The sequence below is a fragment of the Falco naumanni genome, chromosome 5, assembly GCF_017639655.2.
Source record: "Falco naumanni isolate bFalNau1 chromosome 5, bFalNau1.pat, whole genome shotgun sequence".
Lineage (NCBI taxonomy): Eukaryota > Metazoa > Chordata > Aves > Falconiformes > Falconidae > Falco > Falco naumanni.
In genome coordinates this window covers 18,114,448-18,134,421 of record NC_054058.1, presented here as the reverse complement: position 1 = coordinate 18,134,421, position 19,974 = coordinate 18,114,448, and the positions used below count along the sequence as shown (strand labels likewise).

General features: G+C 39.5%; 1 protein-coding gene across 1 annotated transcript in view; it reads left to right on the top strand.

Moving 5' to 3' along the window:
* ST8SIA1 (ST8 alpha-N-acetyl-neuraminide alpha-2,8-sialyltransferase 1) overlaps nucleotides 1–19,757 on the top strand; it is a 141,979-nt gene extending 122,222 nt beyond the window's left edge. The window contains exon 5 of the mRNA XM_040595595.1: nucleotides 1,889–19,757. Within this exon, the coding sequence (XP_040451529.1) occupies nucleotides 1,889–2,375 (487 nt within the window). The 3' untranslated portion in view covers nucleotides 2,376–19,757. The remainder of the gene's footprint in view (nucleotides 1–1,888) is intronic.
* Nucleotides 19,758–19,974: the final 217 nt, after the last annotated feature.

The following is a 19,974-nucleotide window of genomic DNA, read 5'->3' as shown; positions in this document are numbered from 1 at the left end:
TTCTTAGAAAACAGAATTTTAACAACCTGGCATGTATTCATGAGACATTTTGAGGCTGTTGAAGCTGTATTTTTCTATTGGCAATTGTTTCAGCTGAAATTTTATTTGGTGTTTCTTGAGGTCATCTGTCATCCTACTTAAACCTGTGTATGTTGCTCTGTGTGTGCGATTCTTGTTACTGTTTCAGAGAGGTCTGTACATAAAATTGTCTTCATAACCATTTAAAAAAGGTATTCTTGTACCTATCTCTCTGCCTGCACCAGAGAAAGGAAAAAAGATCCAGTACTGTCTTAACTTTCTTGTTCTGACTCCTCTGCTGCATCACTATGAACTCAGTCATGACACATTTACCTTAGCTGCAGAAAATTGAGAGAGAGGAGGCAGTGACAAGGGCAAGACAGACACTTGGGAGCCGAGAAGAACATTAGGGATCACATGTGGGAGAGCAATCCAGCCGCAATGAAAGGAGTGCATGTGAGGCTTGTGCAGAAGTGGCTTTTAATGCAGTAAACTTCACCTGCATGAGGAAGGTTATAGATATACTGTCATGTGGCAAAGGTGGGGAGGGCCTACCGGTGCTCTGAAGGTTGAGTGAACTCTGGAAAGAAAGTATATTATCAAGAGTAAATCAAAGTGACTTTCTCATGCAAAGGTACCCTCCCATGCACTCAACACCCCAGGACAACAAGCACGCCCGTTACTTAACAACTTTGTGGTTTAGGTATTGTATTTTACCATGACTCTGGTTGGCCTCCATATCAGCTTATCTGGGATACTTAAATATTTTACTGAAACGTGATTTGTTTAGTGTCAGACATCAAGACAGGTCAAACACCAGTGCAGGTTATGGTGTGTGTGAGTGGCCTAGGATTTCCTGCCAGATGTCTCATTCATCTCGGCATATCCAGAAGCATATGGCAAGGAAAAGTTATAGTCTTGACAGGATACTGGTTTTGGAGTAGTACATAAGTCTTAACATCAGGGATAAAACAGACATCAGCAAATAGCTATTGGCAATTTACCAAATTGTAACCCAATGTTTTCATATCAAGGGGTAAGAAAACTATCATATTAGGGAAAAATAATCTGTACATATGTGTTGCCCTCCTTGTAGTTACCAACTAGCCTCTCCTTTAACTTGCATGCTACAAGTACCAGCTGCCTTTAAACCTACTCAGTGTGTCAATCATGCCATCTTAAACACCAATTCTGAATATTGTTTGGTGCCTGTTGCTACGTTTTTGTGGTGCCACTTATCCTAAACAATTCATTGATTTGTTTTATTGTTTGTGACAAAGTACGTTCTTTGACGTTTCTCTCAGTTCCAAAACGAGAATTAACTGCTATTGTAGCGCAACTTAAATCACTGTACAGGTGTAACAAAACCAACTCTTACAAGTTTAAGAAGTCCAAAGTTTCTATTTAAGTATTTTTTGGTTTTGCTTGGTCAACATGTAACTTGGATTCTTTTTTAGTATGCTTTTAAGAAACAAGAATAACACGGATATTAAAATTTCTTTTAGAGATTTCTGTGCCTGAAAACATGAGTTGGTTTTTGGACAAATGAAAAATGTCACCACTAAAAAGGCTTTATTTTCAGGAGTACTGTCACTGTTCGTTCAAGGTTTTTTTTGTTAGATTAAATCAGAAATGTTTTGGGTTTTGGAGCTAGCAGGATACTAGATAGTTTTCAACGGTCTATTCAGGTTTATGTTTTCAGAAGAGGGGCAGTGTCAGACAGTCAGAAGTTTGTCTGAACTTTCTCTGAGCTCAGGAAAGGTGTCCAGTTAACTGTGAATATGGGTATGAAGAGCAGTTTTTAGCTATATTTTGAAGTAACTGGGAAAACCTAAGTGTGACCAACTTGTTTTTCTCCATTGTTTTGCAGGTTTCAGAATCTGCTGTGGTCTCGAAAAGCATTTGTGGACAGTGTGAAGGTGTATAACCACAGCTACATCTACATGCCAGCCTTCTCCATGAAGACTGGGACAGGACCCTCCCTACGTGTCTATTACACCTTGGAGGACTTCAGTGCCAAGCAAACAGTCCTTTTTGCCAACCCCAATTTCCTGCGTGACATTGGCAAATTCTGGAAAACCAAAGGTATCCATGCCAAACGGCTTTCCACAGGACTTTTCCTAGTCAGTGCCGCCCTTGGTCTGTGTGAAGAAGTAACGATTTATGGCTTCTGGCCGTTCTCAGTGGACCTGCACGGGAAGTTTATTAGCCATCATTACTATGACAATGTGTTGCCCGATTCTGGATTCCACGCCATGCCAGAGGAATTTCTACAGCTCTGGTTTCTTCATAAAAGTGGTGTACTGAGAATGCAGCTAGAACCATGTGAGGACCCTTTAATCCAGTCTTCTGCCTGAGGATCGTAGTAGTTGGTTTGGGAAATCCAACAGTTTTTAATTTCCATGCTCTCCAACAGAGAGTTCTGTTTTTCTGTTGATTCTTTTTAAAGGGAAAATAATCGTGGATCTGCATGGACCATAAAAATGCTACTTGAAGGCCAAATGGAATACGTCCTTAATGTATAGTGCTTTGTGGAACTGGGGTTGGGGGAAGCAAATCTCTACATCAAGTCCATTCAGCAGATTTGTGAAAATAATGTCAGAAGCAGCACAGCTGAACTTTCCAGGGAACGTTTTTAAATGACCGATGTAAAAAGGGCATTAAGGCTCAGAGAGACACAGGGCCACCCACAAGCTTTTGCTGACAGTGCCAAATATGACTGTCTGTTCAAAAATCCATTTCATTCCAGTTTGGCAGAGCTTTCCTTTTCCTTTTTTTTTTTTTTTTTTTTTTTTTTCCCCCTCTGTTTGAGGGGGGATTTGTGTGTAGGCAAGCATGTGTGTGTTGTTGACTTTGTTTCTTTCCTTTTTCTTTCCCCCACCCCCACTCCCCCTTTTTTTTTTTTTCTTTTCCTTTTTTCCCAATGGAAGGAAAAGGAAAGGCTTAAAAGCCCCAGGAGCTGAGTACCATCAGCTCTTCTGAAGACTCTTGGGAGAGTGAAGGGTGCTAAGAATCTGGTTAGAAGAATGTCCTAGGAATGCCCTCCTATTGAGTATGGATGGACTTACCTGTTGTAGGTTCTATCAGGATAGTTTAGGTCATTGCACTGATAGCTATGCTAATGCTGTACTGTGGGCAAGAGCTGGTTAAGGCAAATTGGTCTGAAAATAAAACGTGTGTTACAAAACCAGTAGGGAAGTGCAGCCTGGTTTCAGCTGACCTGCTGCAAAATTTCCACAGTGGCTTTTGTAGTAGGGATGGTTCCTGACCTGTTTTGCTGTCCAGCCTTAGGGATTAATTCTGTATTCATTTGGACTCCAGATGTTCATTGACTGTCAAGGGGATTTGAGGTGTTCAGTGGAATGCAGAATGAGGTTCTTCATTTGCTTATAGCAGATAAACTGCAGAAATGAATGTAAGTGCCGTTTTAAATGAGTTGAAGCTTAAAAAATCCTTTCTCTTTGTGTGACTAGCTCTTCTGCTTGGATTGTAACGTTAGCCTTAAAGACTTGTACTTTTCTCACAAGATTGTCACTGGTTAAAGATAGTCTGAAAAATAAAACAGCCTTTGGGAGCACTGAAAAGCTGCTTAGCCAGCAAGAAAAAAAAAAAAGAAAAAAAGAAAGCGGCAGGCCCTTACGTAAGGCAGCCTCTCTCCTCACAGTGGGCGAATTATGTCAGTATGTGCGTTGCACGCACGCTGCTCCGGCCAGCGCAGCGCCTGAAGGACTGTTTTATTTTGGGTTATTACTTGGGCAGCAGATGGTCCTATCACCATGTAAATGAGAAATCTTTTTGTTTGTTTGCTTTGGTTTAGCGTTGTAGGACAAGAAGAGAATACCAGCTCAGTGCACAGTGCAATTTCAGCTGTAAGATGTTTTCGCCATTAACTTTAAAAACGCATATCAGTGTTCTCTTTTGTATCCTTCCATCATTAATAGCTGAAATTCTAGTCAAAGTGTTGAAAAAACAAAACTGTCGTCAGTTTTCCACAACAACTTCCTGTGCTAACTGTTTTAGCTCCAAAGTGCTAGTATTTTAGGGGATGTGTCCTATCGTATGTTGACATCTCTCTTTGTGGACTACCAGCTGCAAGTTATATAGATATAATTAAAAAGGAAAAAAAAAAAAAAGCAAAATCCATGGCTTTTCTTTAAATATGAATAATTCAACTATTTGTGGAGGACATTGGCAAAAAAAGTTTGGCTTTTAAACCTATGTTTCATAATAAAATCTTCTACCTAAATATGGATATTCCAAGCATAAAGTGGGCACTGTTCCACAGGATTACAGGACAGTGCTGAACTGTAACATGGAGATTTGGATTAAATAACATTCTAGAGATTGTTCTGAAAAAACCTGAATGTGCTTCTATAACCCATTGTACCTCTGTCCATGTTTTTGTTAAAAGTACAGTCAACACACTGATGGAACGTCACTTGATAATTCGTTCCCTTTCATTATATTTGTTTTATCTATGATGTGGGTACTCAATGAGGAAGGATCTGAACGTAAAATATTTTCTTTACTGCTTGTTATGGCAGAATTCTACTGAGCTGCCTTTCTTGGAGAAGAAGAGATGCCTGTACCATTTTTATTGTACACATCAAGCTTTGCACTTTTTAGTGCTTTAAAGATAATACTATCTGTGAGAACAGTAGCCGAAATATGATGTGCTAAAATTGGCACTTCAGCAATTCCTTGGGGGTGGGAGGGAATGAGGAGAGCAGGGGGGAATTGCCTCTTTGCTGGTCATTTTTTTTGTATTTTTACCAATACTTGGGAATTTAGTTCTGAACCTCTCTGACAGCTATCCAGCCCTTTGGTAATCCTTTTTTCCATGTCTTGGGAAAATAAATGGATTAGAAGAACAAGAGAAAACCATGTATTTTTGTGGGAAAACTTTTTGCAATGTTTCACAATGTCTGGCTTTTTGATGTTCAACCAGTGCTCTGGGTATCTGAAGATGATGTATTTGATGTGTTCCTCACCTCTGTAAGCCTAAGGCAGACCAAACTTGTAGCCTGTGGTCTTTGTGAGTCCCTTCTGATGTCTGCAGTCCTGATGTTTGCAAGGAGATAGCTTCCAAAAAATAATGGTGGTAGAAGAGACACAGGCTGTGTGTGATGTGTGCTTGAAGTTGGAGAAATTGGTAATTCTGGGTCTATTCACATTTATGTACAGTGCATATAACTTCATCTTACAAAGACAACCACATTTGATAGGGAAGTAAAGGCTTCAAGGATAAGTAATTTTCTATAACTTCCAGAAAACTGACAGCTGAGGAAAGAAGAGAAATTAAAAGTAATGCCCCTTTTAAGAGCAAAATCTGTTTCAACTGGCTGACTTGTCAGTCCATGCAGACACTGACCAGCAATCAGCCTTTTTTCCAGCAAGTAAAAAGAGACACAGGCAAGTACTGCAAGTGTTTAATGGAAAGAGCAGTCACACACACACAATAATAAGAAAAGCAGCTGGGAACGTGAGAGTGGCAGCTGCCTGACAGAAATGGAGTAAATATGCTCCATCCATGCTGCTGCTCAGCATAAGGTTTGCCTCGTCTAAATCTAGGAGGGGTGTCTGTCCATGTATAGGATCATTGATGTGAAATATGGCATTGCAAGCAAGGGAATGAAGTTGTATCCTCCTTTGGGTGAGAGGTCACACCATGGGATAGGACCATACTCCTGCTAAAAGGAAGGCACAGGGAAATCCAGGAGGTTAACTGTAAGCATTAACCGTGAGAAATCAGTGTCTTGCAGTGATGGCAAACTTTGTTCAGCGTGATTATATCCATCCAGCATTTACCTGTTGATTAATTCCAGTCCATTGATGGCAGTGCCCTTAATCAGATCTCATTGCTTCCGTTCTTATATTAAAGTTAATTGAAATCTTAATGATGCTTATTTTGTTAGTGAGATTCCCTACTCTAGCTTCTCTATTTCTACTGCCAGACCCTGAATTTCTCTGTTAGAGTAGCTAAAGCTGCACAAGTCTTTGCCAGGTTGAAAGCTACTGCAATTCATCTTCAATAAAAACTAGTTCAGACTGGTTGAATGATTTGTTAATGTTCCTAGGTATTAATTTTATCATAAAGGTGACAAGGTACAGAAGTGCGGGAATCGCTGGTCTGCACAGGAAGTATTGCCCCGTATTTGTAATGAGAATAAATTCCTTTACACGAGCTGTGCATGGAAGATATTCAGTACTAAAATCACTCTAAATGTGATCCTTTTGGGACTATATTTTTGAGTAAATCAAGACCAATTTTTGAACTTGTGCCAAAACTATGTAAAATTTCTCTTTCCTGTTGATTATGAAGCTTTTGGAGCTCCTTCTAAAACAGACAGCTAAACAGAACCCAGGAAACGAAAATCATAGGGAAGGTGTGCATGTGCTCATGAGAATAAAAACATTTATGATTTTGGCACAGACCTTGCTGTAATGCTGTAAGGACTCTTATTCATGAATGTTGGTTTTTTTTATATTTTTGCTGAAATGAAGATTCCAAATTAGGGGAGAACCAGCCACAGAAGTCAGAGGTCCAAGCCTCTGTTACAGCTTAACTTTTGTAGAATATAGAAATATTGGCCGTTTTTCAACTTTCACATTTTTGTTAGCTTCATCAAAATGGTGTCATAACATACACTGCTGAATTTGCACCTCTGTGGGACCTGAAACTAAGCAAAGCATCTGATTTTTTTAAATTGAACATCTGAACTATGGTAGTTATGTAAAACCCTTCCTCTAGACATCTTCATGGAAACTAGTTTAGTGTCTGGCTCACCCTTGCCTGTAATTAACAAGAGCAAAAGTGTGAAAACTTTCAGCTAGAATTGAGGATAATGAAGGAGGTAAATGCTATCTCATAATTTGCTGCCTGCTTTGGTTCTTTTATTCAGCTCAATAGATTAGTAATTGTTGGAAGGAGTCCAGGTTATGTGAAGGACAGGCAGTTCTTGAAGAGTTGGGTGATCTGGAAAAAAGGAAGATCGAATCAGTGGTGTAACAAATTGGAGTGTAGCAATTCTTTGTAAAGATTCCCAGTTCAAAGTAAGTGCAGGACATTTTAATCTGGTAGTGACTGTGAAAAATGAACTACCTGTGACCTACTGATGGTTATCTGCAGGATGGCAGCAAAGCAAAATTTTATGTGGAGGAGAAACTGATTAAACAAAGGGAAGTACAATGGAACAAAGAATGATGATGAATCTGTCTGTCCCTTCTGTCCTGCCACTCCCCCCCAAAACACATATATAAAATGGACTAACTAGCTATTATCCCGAGTCACTGTCTCCATCATGAAATGGTATGGTGGGATTTCCATTAGTTGACACGTCCTAGTAAATAACATTCATCAGACTTTGTCCAGAAATGCCTATTCCCTGGCTCAATGCCTGGGGAGTGCTCTGGGGGCTGTGACTGTCTTGGTGTGCTATGACCTCCCTAATGGGACCTGCTCCTAATGTCATGTGGTTCTGTCATATCTCCGTCTGGGATCCCTCTAGGATCATCATCTATCTGTGCCCCACAATGTCATCTCAAAGGATCTCTCTGCTCTGTCCTTCCTGATGACCGTCTTCATTGGGTTAGAAGTGTGATTTAGAAAATCAGCCATATTGTAGCTAATATACTTTGTGATTTTGAACCTCTTTTCTTCTGAAATGTTGATAAAACTAACAAGAGTTAGCTGCAAATCAAAAATACGACTTCAGTTAGGTGTTGGTAATTCCATCACTGAGGAAGAGAGAGGATGGAATGAGGCTGCATTTTTCAAAGCAATTCTTGTAAAATAACTTCTGGTTCTTTGAATTCCCAGATTTTGTCACTTGGAATCTATCAGATATTTGACTTTTTGGTAGTTTTTGAACAGAACAATTAGTAAAAGGCTTATTGGCCTTTTTGTTAGATATTAGCAAACTCATTTTCCTAAGCATAACACAAATACCCAACAGGAGGCTTAACCTATCCTCCCTAGCTGGTATTTCTTTGGCAGCAATGGGAACTGAAACAGCTATTTATTCCTCCCTGATTATTCATTTTCTTCAGGTTTTATTACAGTAGGTTGAGCCCTAGTGTATTCAGCCTCTTCAGCTTAACGTGTATACTTAAAAATGACTCTCACTCTGTCTCTTCAGCTGTAAAAAAAAAAAAAAAAAAAAAAAAAAAAAAAAGGGGGGCAGGGGGAAAGTGTTGTTAATTGAAAATGGTTGCATAGGTTCTCTACAATCAGGAGAGACAGACACCTCTGGATGGTGATCCATACTTTTCCTGAACTTGGGCTGCATTCAGAGGTCTCCACAGGGCTGTGAAAACACTCCAGCAGTCTGTAAGGCTGAGCTCTGCAGGACAGAGCAGAAACTTAAGCTTTTTCCTTAGTGGTACAGTTTATTTGTTAGCATGCTGCTGTGGTTTTTTCAGGCACGCACCGATGCTGCCCTAACCGGTGCTCAGGCATGTATGGGGCAGGGGATGCAGCTCAGTGATGTGCTCCTGGGTTGCAGACCAGCTCCTAGGTGATTACCCATGGTAGAGTTATCCCTCTCCTGCTTCACAGTCAAAAGTGCTGGGCTTACTGGAAATGATGGCAGCTCATCTCTTTGGAGACCAGCCTGCTTCTTGTCCTGAAACACTTTTGATCCCTGGCAAGTCTCAGAAGGGCCCATTAAAACTGCATCTTAAAATAATGCACATGTACATCTTGCTGCTATTGAATCGGTCAGCTTTCTGTTGAGCTGAGTATTTACCCTCTCGGGGTCTCTCTAAAGCAAGGGAACCTTTAGCACTCAGACCACCTGGAATTTATTGTGTTACTTGTCTTCTCCTTCCAAGTTAAACTCTTTTTTTTCTTTCAGAGTGGATTTAGTTATTGTGAGTGAATCCGAAGTGAGTGTAAGAAAGCAATGCCACAAGTAATTGTTGGCTGGGTTTATGAACGAGCTAGTGTTCAATAAAACACTTAAGTACCTTTTGAATAGTTTCTGTTGATTTCTAATGGTATATTCAATGAATTGTTTTGCTCAGATGGGGCCCATAGCAAAGATGAGTTACATGATTTTCTGTTTATTGGAAGGGAGCAATTACAGATGCGTAATATATTTTAAGCTAAATTATTACCAAGAAGCTAGGGAATCTACATATTCTGCAAGAAGCTTTGTTATTATGTGATTACCTTGGTAGTAAAGGAAACATTTTCACTGAAAATATATGCACAGAGAAAAAGAGATTTTGATTACAACAGCATAATCTGAGCACTGAGACCCAGATTTGAGTCCCTGCTTGGATGTCTTTGACCAGGATCTCAGTGTGCTGTGAAGTGCTATAATCACAACTTCTTTTTCTTCTCTGCATGTATTAATTTTTGTAGAAAATGCTTGAACACTTTTTTTATAATCCCTACGTGCACTGAAAATAAACACTTCTTTTTCCAAGACCACAAGTTTTCTTTTTGGATACCCGTAGCTTCTAGCATGCAAAGCAAAACTGACAGAAGATGTCCAGTTTTCAGGAGAATGCTGTTTTGGAGTAATCTGGCAGGGCTCCTACAAACACGCGAGTTGATTGCTGCCTCTTGAGCTGTAGAGTTTCAGCAGATGATACAGGCTGTGCTGCACTGAAAATAAAAAAGGTATTTTAGCTGCAGCTCTGCCTGCTTGATGTCTCCCATATGCTGAGTGTTATTCTTAGTGCTGCGAGGGCTCTTCAAGCATGGACTTTGATCCTGAAGGTCATAATGTTGACTAATTTTAAAGGACTGGACTTTGAATGTAGTGAAAACTGAAATGAGCATTGAAACGACTGGAAATAAGTCCTTTAGTGTATCATTTTGTCACCCTGCATGGTTTGGCCTGTTACAAAACATATCTGAAAGCCATACTGAATATGAGACTTGTATATATGAGGAGGTCACCGGAAGGTGAATGCCTGATGCTGCATAGGGCAAGGACTTCAAAAAAACACTGTGTTTTTTATTTATATCAATAATGAAATCCCCATTGAGCCAATATTGGATTAGGTCAGCATTCAGTGCTCTTGAAACTCCTACCTCATAAGCATTTCAAAGAATTGTTCCACGCACAGACAGAAACAGTGGCTTTTTCTTTTGTTCATGCTCTTCACCTTGCATTGAAAATGGAATGAAATATCAATCAGAACTCTTATTTACCCTTTTTAGAAGTCTCTGTAGGTTACCTAAATAATATATAGGCACACAAGTATATAAATATAAACAAAATATTTGATAGCCTGAAATTTATAGTCAAACATTGACTGGTATCTTGAAGAATTACTTTGCAATTATTTGGTGGGGAAAAAAAAAAAAAGCACAAATTTTACATGTGAAAAAAGATCCTGTTTTTTCACCTCCTGAAATACATCAACAACTGAACAAGCCCTATGTGAGAGATATGTGAGGGTTTTGCCTGTATTTCAAGTTACTCTGCACTTTTACCTTTGTATTCAAGTCCATAGTTCTGCAAAGCTTCCAATTTTAGACTATTCCGTGTGGTGTCCTTAGATAAAAAATTAAGTATTATCCTCCAAATGTAGTCAAAAAAAGAAAGAAAAACAAACTCAGGACAGAGGTTTAGATCTTCTGAGGTTTCTTACTGTACATATGCTACCATTTAGTAGTTGTGTCTAAAGAACTAGACAAAGATCAGAAAGGCGATAAATCTGCAGAATGGCACAGTTTTGTAAAGATAAAGGGATGCAGCATGTGTTTGCATGCTTGGCTGAATTGGGACCTGAAGTTATTAGCAGATGTTAGGTCTCTATTCTTCCACTCTTTTGGTTCTTGTTGTACTGGGGTGAAACGTGCTGTGTTGTTTATAATTTCTGCACTCCAGTGAACTTTCCTCTGGTCTCTAAACCAAAAACCATAACAGAGACACCACTTCAGGTTTATTAATACTGAGTGCAAGCAAGCTTGGTTGCAGTATTTCACATCTTCCTACTACTAATTACTGTATTAACTCAGAATTAAAATGAAGGCTGCCTTATTTCCAGTATGTCTTACCCCAGAATGTTGGAAATCTTTCATCCTGCAGTGATTTCTCTGTCAGGTGAATGGAGTTTATATTTAGCTTAGATGTTTTGAGAGTTGGTTAAGTCATGCTTGGAAAGTAAAGTGAAAAAACCCAGAAATTTTACAAAATACAAAGGTTTATATGTTTTGAACAGTGAAAACGAGAAAACGAACAAACATTTATCTGACTGAATTTATGCTGTTAAAATCCAGCCTCATTGTTAGTGAGTACAATAAGGACTTCAGATAATGCATAGATTGCAGGAAAGTGAAAAGCCATGAATTTTAATGGGAAAAGAAGGTTTTCTTCTGTCTGCCTGCCCTTAAATTTATAAGCCAAATTCTCTGCTGTCTTTTACTGTTCTGATTCTCATCAAATTAGTAGAATTGCCTAAATTTTTAACCAGCTGTCTGCTCTCAATCCTGGGGAATTCATCCTATGAAAATTGTAGATTAAGGTATTTTCAAGCAAAGACAGATTATTCTACCTAGTTAAAGGTTCCTATTCTGTAAGCTACTGATCTTTTTCCGTAAGTATAGATCATGAGTAGTTTGTGCTATTCATTGGTTGTTTTTGTAAGGCAGATAACTACGTTTCAAACATCTGCTGTAGTAAGGCATCAGTCTGAAATCAAATCATAATCTAAGTCATGTCCTTGTTTCAGCAAGTTGCATAGAAGTGATCTGTCAAGTACCTTGTGTCAGCCAATTGAAAATGAAAAAAGGATTTTTCTACAGTGTGAAGCCTCACCACTGACTGACTGTATCTAGGAGTTAGATAACCTCAAGTAATTTACTGTCCATGATGGATCTGATGCCTGCTAATATTTCCACTCATTGTCAAATAATTTTGTTAGAATTTATTGATGTAATGATGTGAACTTCCCCCCCTGCTATTTGACTGCAATTTTTCTTTTCTGATAGTTTTTGCAGGGAAGAAATCTTTCTTTATTCTCTTTTTTTTTTTTTTTTTTTTTTTTTAATGACACTTTATATCTAAGGTTCAGTTCTAGTCTCAGATGCTGGCTGTCTTAAAAATGTTGGTCTTATGGTTCTTTGCTGTTTTGTGCACAGTTTCATAACACTACTTATGATGATCAACAATGAAGTCTTGACAAATTAACGTCCTCTTAACAATTAAAAGTTTTGAGAACTGAAAATTCTTCTGGCTTTCATAAAACCCAGCCTGGGTGTGTCTTTGGGTTTTAACCTAAATAGCGTGCAGTCAAGTTTTGGATCTTTGCAGTATCTTAGTGCACTCATAGTCAATCAGTCAATAAAATATAAATTAATTTCACATGACCTGTAACTACCATGGTGATAAAAATATTTTTTATTTTCATTTTATGTCTCATGGAAGTTACAAGCTCAGACAAGAATAGAAACAACTTGAATCAGTATCTGTCACTGTCTTCTTGTTTTTGGTACATGTATTCTTTCCATTGACCTCATTATTTTTCATTTTTTCTTTTGTTTGCATCTTGGTGGATATCTCTCAGGTTTTTTTCCAATGCATAAGTTATTGCTACATGCAACATGCAGAAATTGCATTTAGTAAAGTTTCTGTTCCTCTGGAGAATTTACTGGTAGTCTGCATTTTAAATGAAGAGGGGTTTATCCTCTTCTTGAGGGAGAACTGTTTGGGTGAGAAAGCAAGGCATGAAAAACCACTGCCTGGGTTTGGACTGGCTTGTGCTGAGTACCTGTGCTGGGGGCGGAGGGCAACCCCTGGCTCCTGAACCTCTTGGGGCTTTGGGAGATTCTCAGGGCTGCTGCCAGGATGAAGCACGCAGTGTGGTCCCAGCCCTTGCTTGGTGGGGGCTGAGCAGGAGCCACTGCCATCTGCTGCATCCTCCCTCCCCAGGAGGTGGCATGGGGCCCCTGGTGCTCTGACATGGCCAGGCTTGCTGACCCTGCTGGGAAGGATAGTTTTGAATCTGAGAAGTAGTCTCTTAGCTGGAAACTCATGGAGCCATGGTTATGTCATCCTCTGCCCTGCCTTTCCCCCTCCTGAGCAGCTAGCTCATCGCTAGAGCTGGGTGCTGGAAGCTCCCCTTGGCCGAGTGGCTCCACGCTGCAGCCTCCCAGCACCACAGCAGAGCTGAGACATCTGCTGAGGGATGAGCCAGCAAGTGTCTGGGCCCCCGTGGAAGCAGAAGAAACTTCAAGTGCAACAGCTATAGCAGTCCAATAGCAACAAGGCTCTTTTTCTTTTGCTGTGGAAGGGAAGACAGTGCAAAGCATTTTCATGCCATGCTTTAGCCACTTACAGGTCAAGATCAAGCAGTCTCAATGTGCAAACAGTTTGCTGTAAATTCTGATTTTTCACTCTGAGCATATGGCAGAAATGTCTCCTATTTTTATTTAGAAACTTAGATATTTTTTAAAGGTGTATTTAAGAACAATTATGAGTATCTTAAGTTGGCAACTGAAATCTTGTAGAGTCATTTTCATCTCCAGCTCTGGCAGTTCAAGGTGACACAGCAATCCTGCCTTCCTGGTGGAAGTCCTTTAAGGATTCTAAACCTTTCTGTTTCTTATGCATGTCAGACACCTTGCTTTAACCTGTGTCAGTGCTGGTTCCATCTGGCTATTTCTGAAAGCTCAAGAGAAAAGCAAACAAAGAAAGATATGAAGGAAATTAAAGGTGTGTTGCTGTGATATTTTTGTGGAGTGGTACGTTGTTTTGAGAATGAACTGTGAAACAGCATGCAGATGACGATGAATGTAAAAGAGTGCATGTGTTTTTATTTGAATATCATGTCCATGAGCTGGATTATTAGTATGAGCTCTGTAGTGTAAAAATACTGAAAAGAGACGTGAAATGGAAAGAAAGTGTTTCTGGCAGTTTTTGCAGTGACCCACATCCTCTTGTCTATCTCCCTTTTCACGACCAGACTCAGATTCTGGTAACATAAGCTTTACCATTAAGATGGTGATAAACAAACTGCTCTCTTCCTGAAGTTAAATATGCTTCCTTCCAGCATGGTAAGGGGAAATCTATTTGCATTTCCAGCAGATCAGACTTCCCAGGCATGGGCTTATAGGCCTGCACTGGCTGGGAGATCAGTCGGGCTTACTGGTGATGTCATACCATGTTTCCTGCCCATGGAATTCAACAGTCTGTTCCTGTGCCAGGAAATAAGCAACTGTGGTTTGGTGTGGTGCTGCTTGCTTATGGCTGGAAGCTGAAGTGCAAGCTAAAATGCCAGGAGGTCCCTTCCATTTCTTGTAGGCACAGACATGCACACAACTCAAGGAAGGAGTTTTGAGCTTGACTAGAACAGAAATGGACCAAGCAAAGTTTTTTCAAAATTAATAATTTTGCATTTACCTGACTGAGGTATTCATGAGAAATCAGTGATGTCAGGAAGGAGTGACACTTTTTCCCTTATCCCCAAGTTGCAGCAATCCTGAAATACCTGCCCAGCCACAGGGGACCAGGGAACCCACAGCTGGCTCATCACTGGAGTAATACCAACTGCCTGGTGTTTTGCTTTTGGAACAAAACAGGTGATTTGAAGGCACGTAGCCCAGTAAGTATTGCTTGAAGGATCACGATTGGCTTCTGCTTGTCTCCACCTGTAGCTGCAAGGTCCCTGCTCTCTCACTTTCCCTGTCGTACCATCTGCCCATATCAGACCTCCTGCTTTGACCCGACCCTATCTGCAAGGCTGGCTATGAGAGAGGGCAAGACTTGCTCTTGGTGGAGTGCTCAAGCAAGTGATGCTTGCATCAGTGGTAAAACATACCATACCGTAAATGTATGTTTGGAAGGAGCTCAGTGTTTGGTTAAAACAAGCTGACTTGGGATCCGTCTGTAGTTTATAGTAATGCTGGTGTACAATTGTCCAGGCAGGATAGATGCAAGGTGTCTCCTATCTCTTTAGGGACTGGGCATAACTGCCTTTTTTGCTCTTTCACACAATATTTACAAAGGAGCAATGTGATGTGGGATGTCAGTGTTAGCTGGTGAATTTTGCCCTCGCGTAATTCTAGTACTTTTATTTGCGTTCCTTCTTATCTTGCCCAGTTTATTGAAAAATGTGATGGTATTGTGGTAGTTCAATGTCTTGAGATGGTTTTAAAGTAGATAAGCAAACCATTATGCCTCTGAGGTTGCATAATTCCATGGATTTGTCTTACCTCCAGTGACTGGCATGTAATATTTATTGTATCATTCATGATGTATGTAAGCTTTACAGGCTGGATGTTGTGTCAAAATGATGTGAGCACTTGGGTAAACATCTCCTTGAATCACCATAATTTTTGGCACACTCAGGGGCGAAGGTGCTTTTGTGGACTGTGTTAAACATCACAAAGCGTGTTGTTGTTTAGAGTCTTGTGATTAGGGCTTTGATCTAAATCTCTCCAATGTAGCAAATGTTTGCTGTTGGCTAACACTGTTACAAGGACTAAGGGTTTGTCTTTCTTTGCTGGGCAATAATGTATTTTCTAATATGTCAGTAGAATTTGTTCATTTTCAAGTAGTGTGCAGTGCTCCTTTGAAGAATGTCTCTTTTTCAGATGGTTTCATGGTGACTGTACCCCAAAATGTCTAAATGTTTCTCAATAGCAAAAATTGCTTTGTTATTGAATGTATTATTTATTAACAGTATCTTGTTGTCTTTTTCTAGTTGCATTTTACAAAATATGCCACAAGCATCTCATGTGATTTTTATAAGGAAAGTCTTATTTATAATATTCATGCAAGTGGACGGAAACAAATCTGAATTTTATAGTAGTCCATGCCTTTTTTCATAGCTGCAGAGTCTTAATGAGCATGATCAGAAGGGACAGGCTCATTGTTTTGATTAATTTTGATGGAATTTTTCAAAGGTAACTATTATGTTATTTATAATTTGGATTTAATTATCTTAACAAATAAATATCTCCATTTTAAGAAATGAAAATAGTATCTGTGGGGCTTCTTTTTCTTCTCTTTTCCCCATTCTCTAACAGTATCTCCAAACAATCAAGGTCATTTCCTCTTCCTCTTTATGTTGTCCTGTATGGTCTATTGTCATGTCAAGATTTACATCCATTGTCCTCATCTGGTATTTCTGGTTATTCTGCTTACTCATTTCCTTTTCTTTGTAGTTTAGTCAGTGAGACAAATTTATTTACAGTGTTAGTCTGAGAATTAACCTGGGGCTGAACCTGTACATTTTTGCCCTCCCAGAACAACCCAGAAACACAAGTTTGGGTGCACATAGGAATCCCAAGGAGACACCAGCATTTTGTCAGAGGTTCCCATGCTGCACTTGAATCAGCGTAACTGAGTCCTGCTTGCTTGGAATGGATGTTCCAGCGCTCAGTCTAATACCCACATTAGAGGCCTTGAGTACATTTTCTAAAACAAATGATGACTCTAGTGTCTGAAGATCTGATTGACCTAGCTTATATGTCTACAGATTTTCAAGTCAGACTTTCCAAGCGCAGATTTTTTGTGTACAAGCCTCTTCAAGATAGCTGGAGGTTGACACTGAGTTCTTTTTGAGATTAAGAAAATGTCCTCTCTCCCTTAAGCTTCCCCATGCCACTTCCCTTTAAAAACAATGGAAGATATAGGATTAAATGGACCTGGCCATTCCAGGGACAGGAGGAGCAGGGTTCCCTGGCCTGGCAGATAAAAAACAGCAAGCATCTCTTTCTGTCTTCATTGGAAGACTTATCCATAGCAAATATAGTTCTTTGCCAAGGGAAGAGGGGAAGACTGAAGCTCCCTTTCCTTTAGCCACGATTGTTGTTTTTCAGAAAACTGCTTATTGAAGATGAGTGAGATATCACTTAACTTCCAGTTTATTCATGTGTGGGCAGATGTGAATTGCTGAAGCCAGATGAGGACAAAGTCCTAGTGATTATGTTTATACTATAAATCCTCAGGTGATGCTTTAACTTTCCTTGGCTCTCTAACACTTTTATTTCCTTTCGCTAAATGCATTTTCCTACCCAGTAAGTAGATGAGAGTTCCTTGTTCTTCTCATTTAATGTTTCTTAATTTTCAGAATATACCATTTCCATCTAGGTCACTCACTAGATTTCTTCCTGTTGCAATGAGGAACAAATGTCAATGGAGGCTCACAAAATGAGAACTCCCTGCCTCCAAGGACTTCTGCCAAGTGAGTGGTCCATGGGTGGAAGCTTCTGCACAGGGCCTGTCTGTTGTGGTCTTGCTTGGATAGTGCACATTGGCAATGCTGCCTTGGATAGTGGGAAACCTAGGTCAAATCTCCGAGTCCGTGAAGCTAAACTTCACTTTTAGCTCATTAACTGCTACTTGAAATCTATGTCTTGCAGATACTCTTAGATTTTTTTCCCACTGGAAAGGAATCGTACCTTGGCTATATCACTGACTCCCAGTTTGGGTGGGTTTTTTTTAGCCCTATGCCTCTTCTTCCTAGTCCTTTAACCTTGATAAGCTTTTATTGATTCCTTGTATGAAAATGTTCTGTGGAAAGGCAAAATGTCAGCAGTATCAGTGCCTCAGACTCCCTCCATCTGGCTTTGACAGGAGATGCTTGGCTGTCATAGGGAAGGTTGTTGCTGGGGAAGAGAAACCTACCCAATGCAGGAAATTCTCTTGGTATCTCACTTTAAATCCTCCTCTACCCAGATTTCCAGTCCTCTGCTACATACACAGCTTGGACAGCTTGGTGAGGGTGTTACTTAAGCACCTTGGCTTCTGCGTATCTGTTTCCTTTACGCGCTTTCCCAGTTCTTATCTTCATGGCATTTTAGCAGAAGTGTTACACATCTTCTATTGCTTGATCTGGATGTCTGGCAGAAGATACACTCCTAAATGATGAAACAGCTATCAGTGAGAACTGCAGTGTAAGTATTGTGGCATTAATGAGTATAGTTTTAAGAGAGATGTTCCTGTCTGGTGCAATTGTGCCTAAATGTTCAGATTTATGAAGTTGTTGCATCAGGCTTTTGCACAGGGATCTACCAGTTGGCTGTGGCATATTTGCTTAAGCCTGTTCAGCAACAAAGAGATTTTAGCCTCCATCAGGTTGCAGGTGATGTACAGCATGTACTGTCTTCCTAATGTGACCACAAAAGTGGTTTATGTGTAACATGAGTAACAACTTCAAGTAGAGGTTTTCAGGAGAAGACACATAGGACTTAGGAGAAAAGGTTTACTTGCGATTTCTGCTACAGACTGCCTGCTTAACCCCCTCAAACTGATTAACCACTTTATGTCAAATTGCTGCTGTCTGTCAATAAAGACTAATTCTTCCTAGTCTCATAGGTGGTAAGGTAAAATTTTTTAATGCATTTTTAAAAATGCTAGCAGAGAGAATTGGAGTCTTGAAAGAAATGAGATACCCTGCCTACAGGTCATCCAGTTGAATGCTAGTTACAGGTCACCATGACATTTTGCTTTGCCATAACTGGTTAGAGAATACTTTAAGTGTACCACAACCATGAGAAGTTGCAGTATCTCCATCTTGATTAAACTGATACATCATAAAGCATCTTCCTGTATCACCTATTCAGTGTAGTAATTAACTTCCCATCAGTAGTGCAGCAATTTATCTATCTATCAAGCCAAAGGCCTTGAATCTTCTCTCCTCCAGACTAAGACTCCCTAGACTATTTAGTTGTTGTTTTTAATGAAAGCCATCCAGTAACTCATTATCCCTGTTGCTCTTCCCTGCAGTCTTCCTGGTCCTACTTCTTTCACGAGGTTTCTTCTCACTGTTTTCAGTGGTTGTCAAATCAGACGTTACTCATCTCCAGCTTTTAGCCTTTTCCCTGATAACCTCAAGATCTGCAAGTCTGGTGGGGTTAGCAACTGAAACTGAAATTTAGAATGAGAACATTTTTGCCCTTGTGTTTTCTTTAATGTAAATGTTCAATTTAATTTCTGTATGCATCCTGGATTTTGATGGCAAGGCTTAAGATACCTAAAATAGACTTTTGACTAAAGAGAGATTTAAAAGGAAACCCTATCCGTCTGGCTATTTTTTAGAAAGAATATTAAGACACAATTACTTTCTGTGAAAAGATCTGCATGGGCTTCTTTTCTAAAGAGGAAAAAGAATGAGTTTCGTTACCCTGAAAGATATTGTAAGATGGAATGAATCATTTGCTCTGGTCCACTCTGCTACAGACTCCTTTCATTTTGTAGGCATTTAACAGGAATAAGACTATGATGTGTTTTAGTCCCTCTTGACCCAATTTGATCCAGCTTTCAAAAAGACCACTGTAGTATTTTCAGTATCTTGATCTGTCAGTTCATCCACTTTGTAATTTTTCATTAATATGCACCCATAAATGAGCGAAAAACTAGGGTTTTCTTAATCAGTGCCAGCAATGTAGATAACCTGCAAAATGGTTAAAGAATAGTCAAGCACATGTATATACTGCCAAAGAAAACTTCAGTACTGCAAAAAAGATTCCAGATAATTTTCAGGCAAGATAAATGCATAGATTTCTTGGAACATTGTATTCACTATTTAGAATTAAAACTGTGATACTTACAGACGTACCTGTTGAAATTAATCTATACCCATGGTTATTACACAAAAATATTTCATAAGACATAGAGTACTTTCTCAAAAAAGGGAACATTCTTTTGCTGTGTTATGCAGGCTTACTAGAAGAAAAACATTATAGATGATGAGGAATAACTATTCAGAATCCCTGTTTTAGAAATTATCTGTCATGATACTAAAAATAAAATACAGCTGTGTATGCCAAATCATCATCAGACTCTGTGTGTGGTGTTTAAATTTAAAAAATATTTTAAAATAAAACAAAGTACTTGAAGATCAAGTGAGTGTAACATTTTCTAATAAGGAGATGAGACTGAAAATATGCATGGGAGGGACAGCACAAAGTTCAAAATAGTTCTATCACAGAATGGTCATGGTTGGAAGGGACTTCTGGAGATCTGATAGACCAATCCCCTGCTAAAGCAG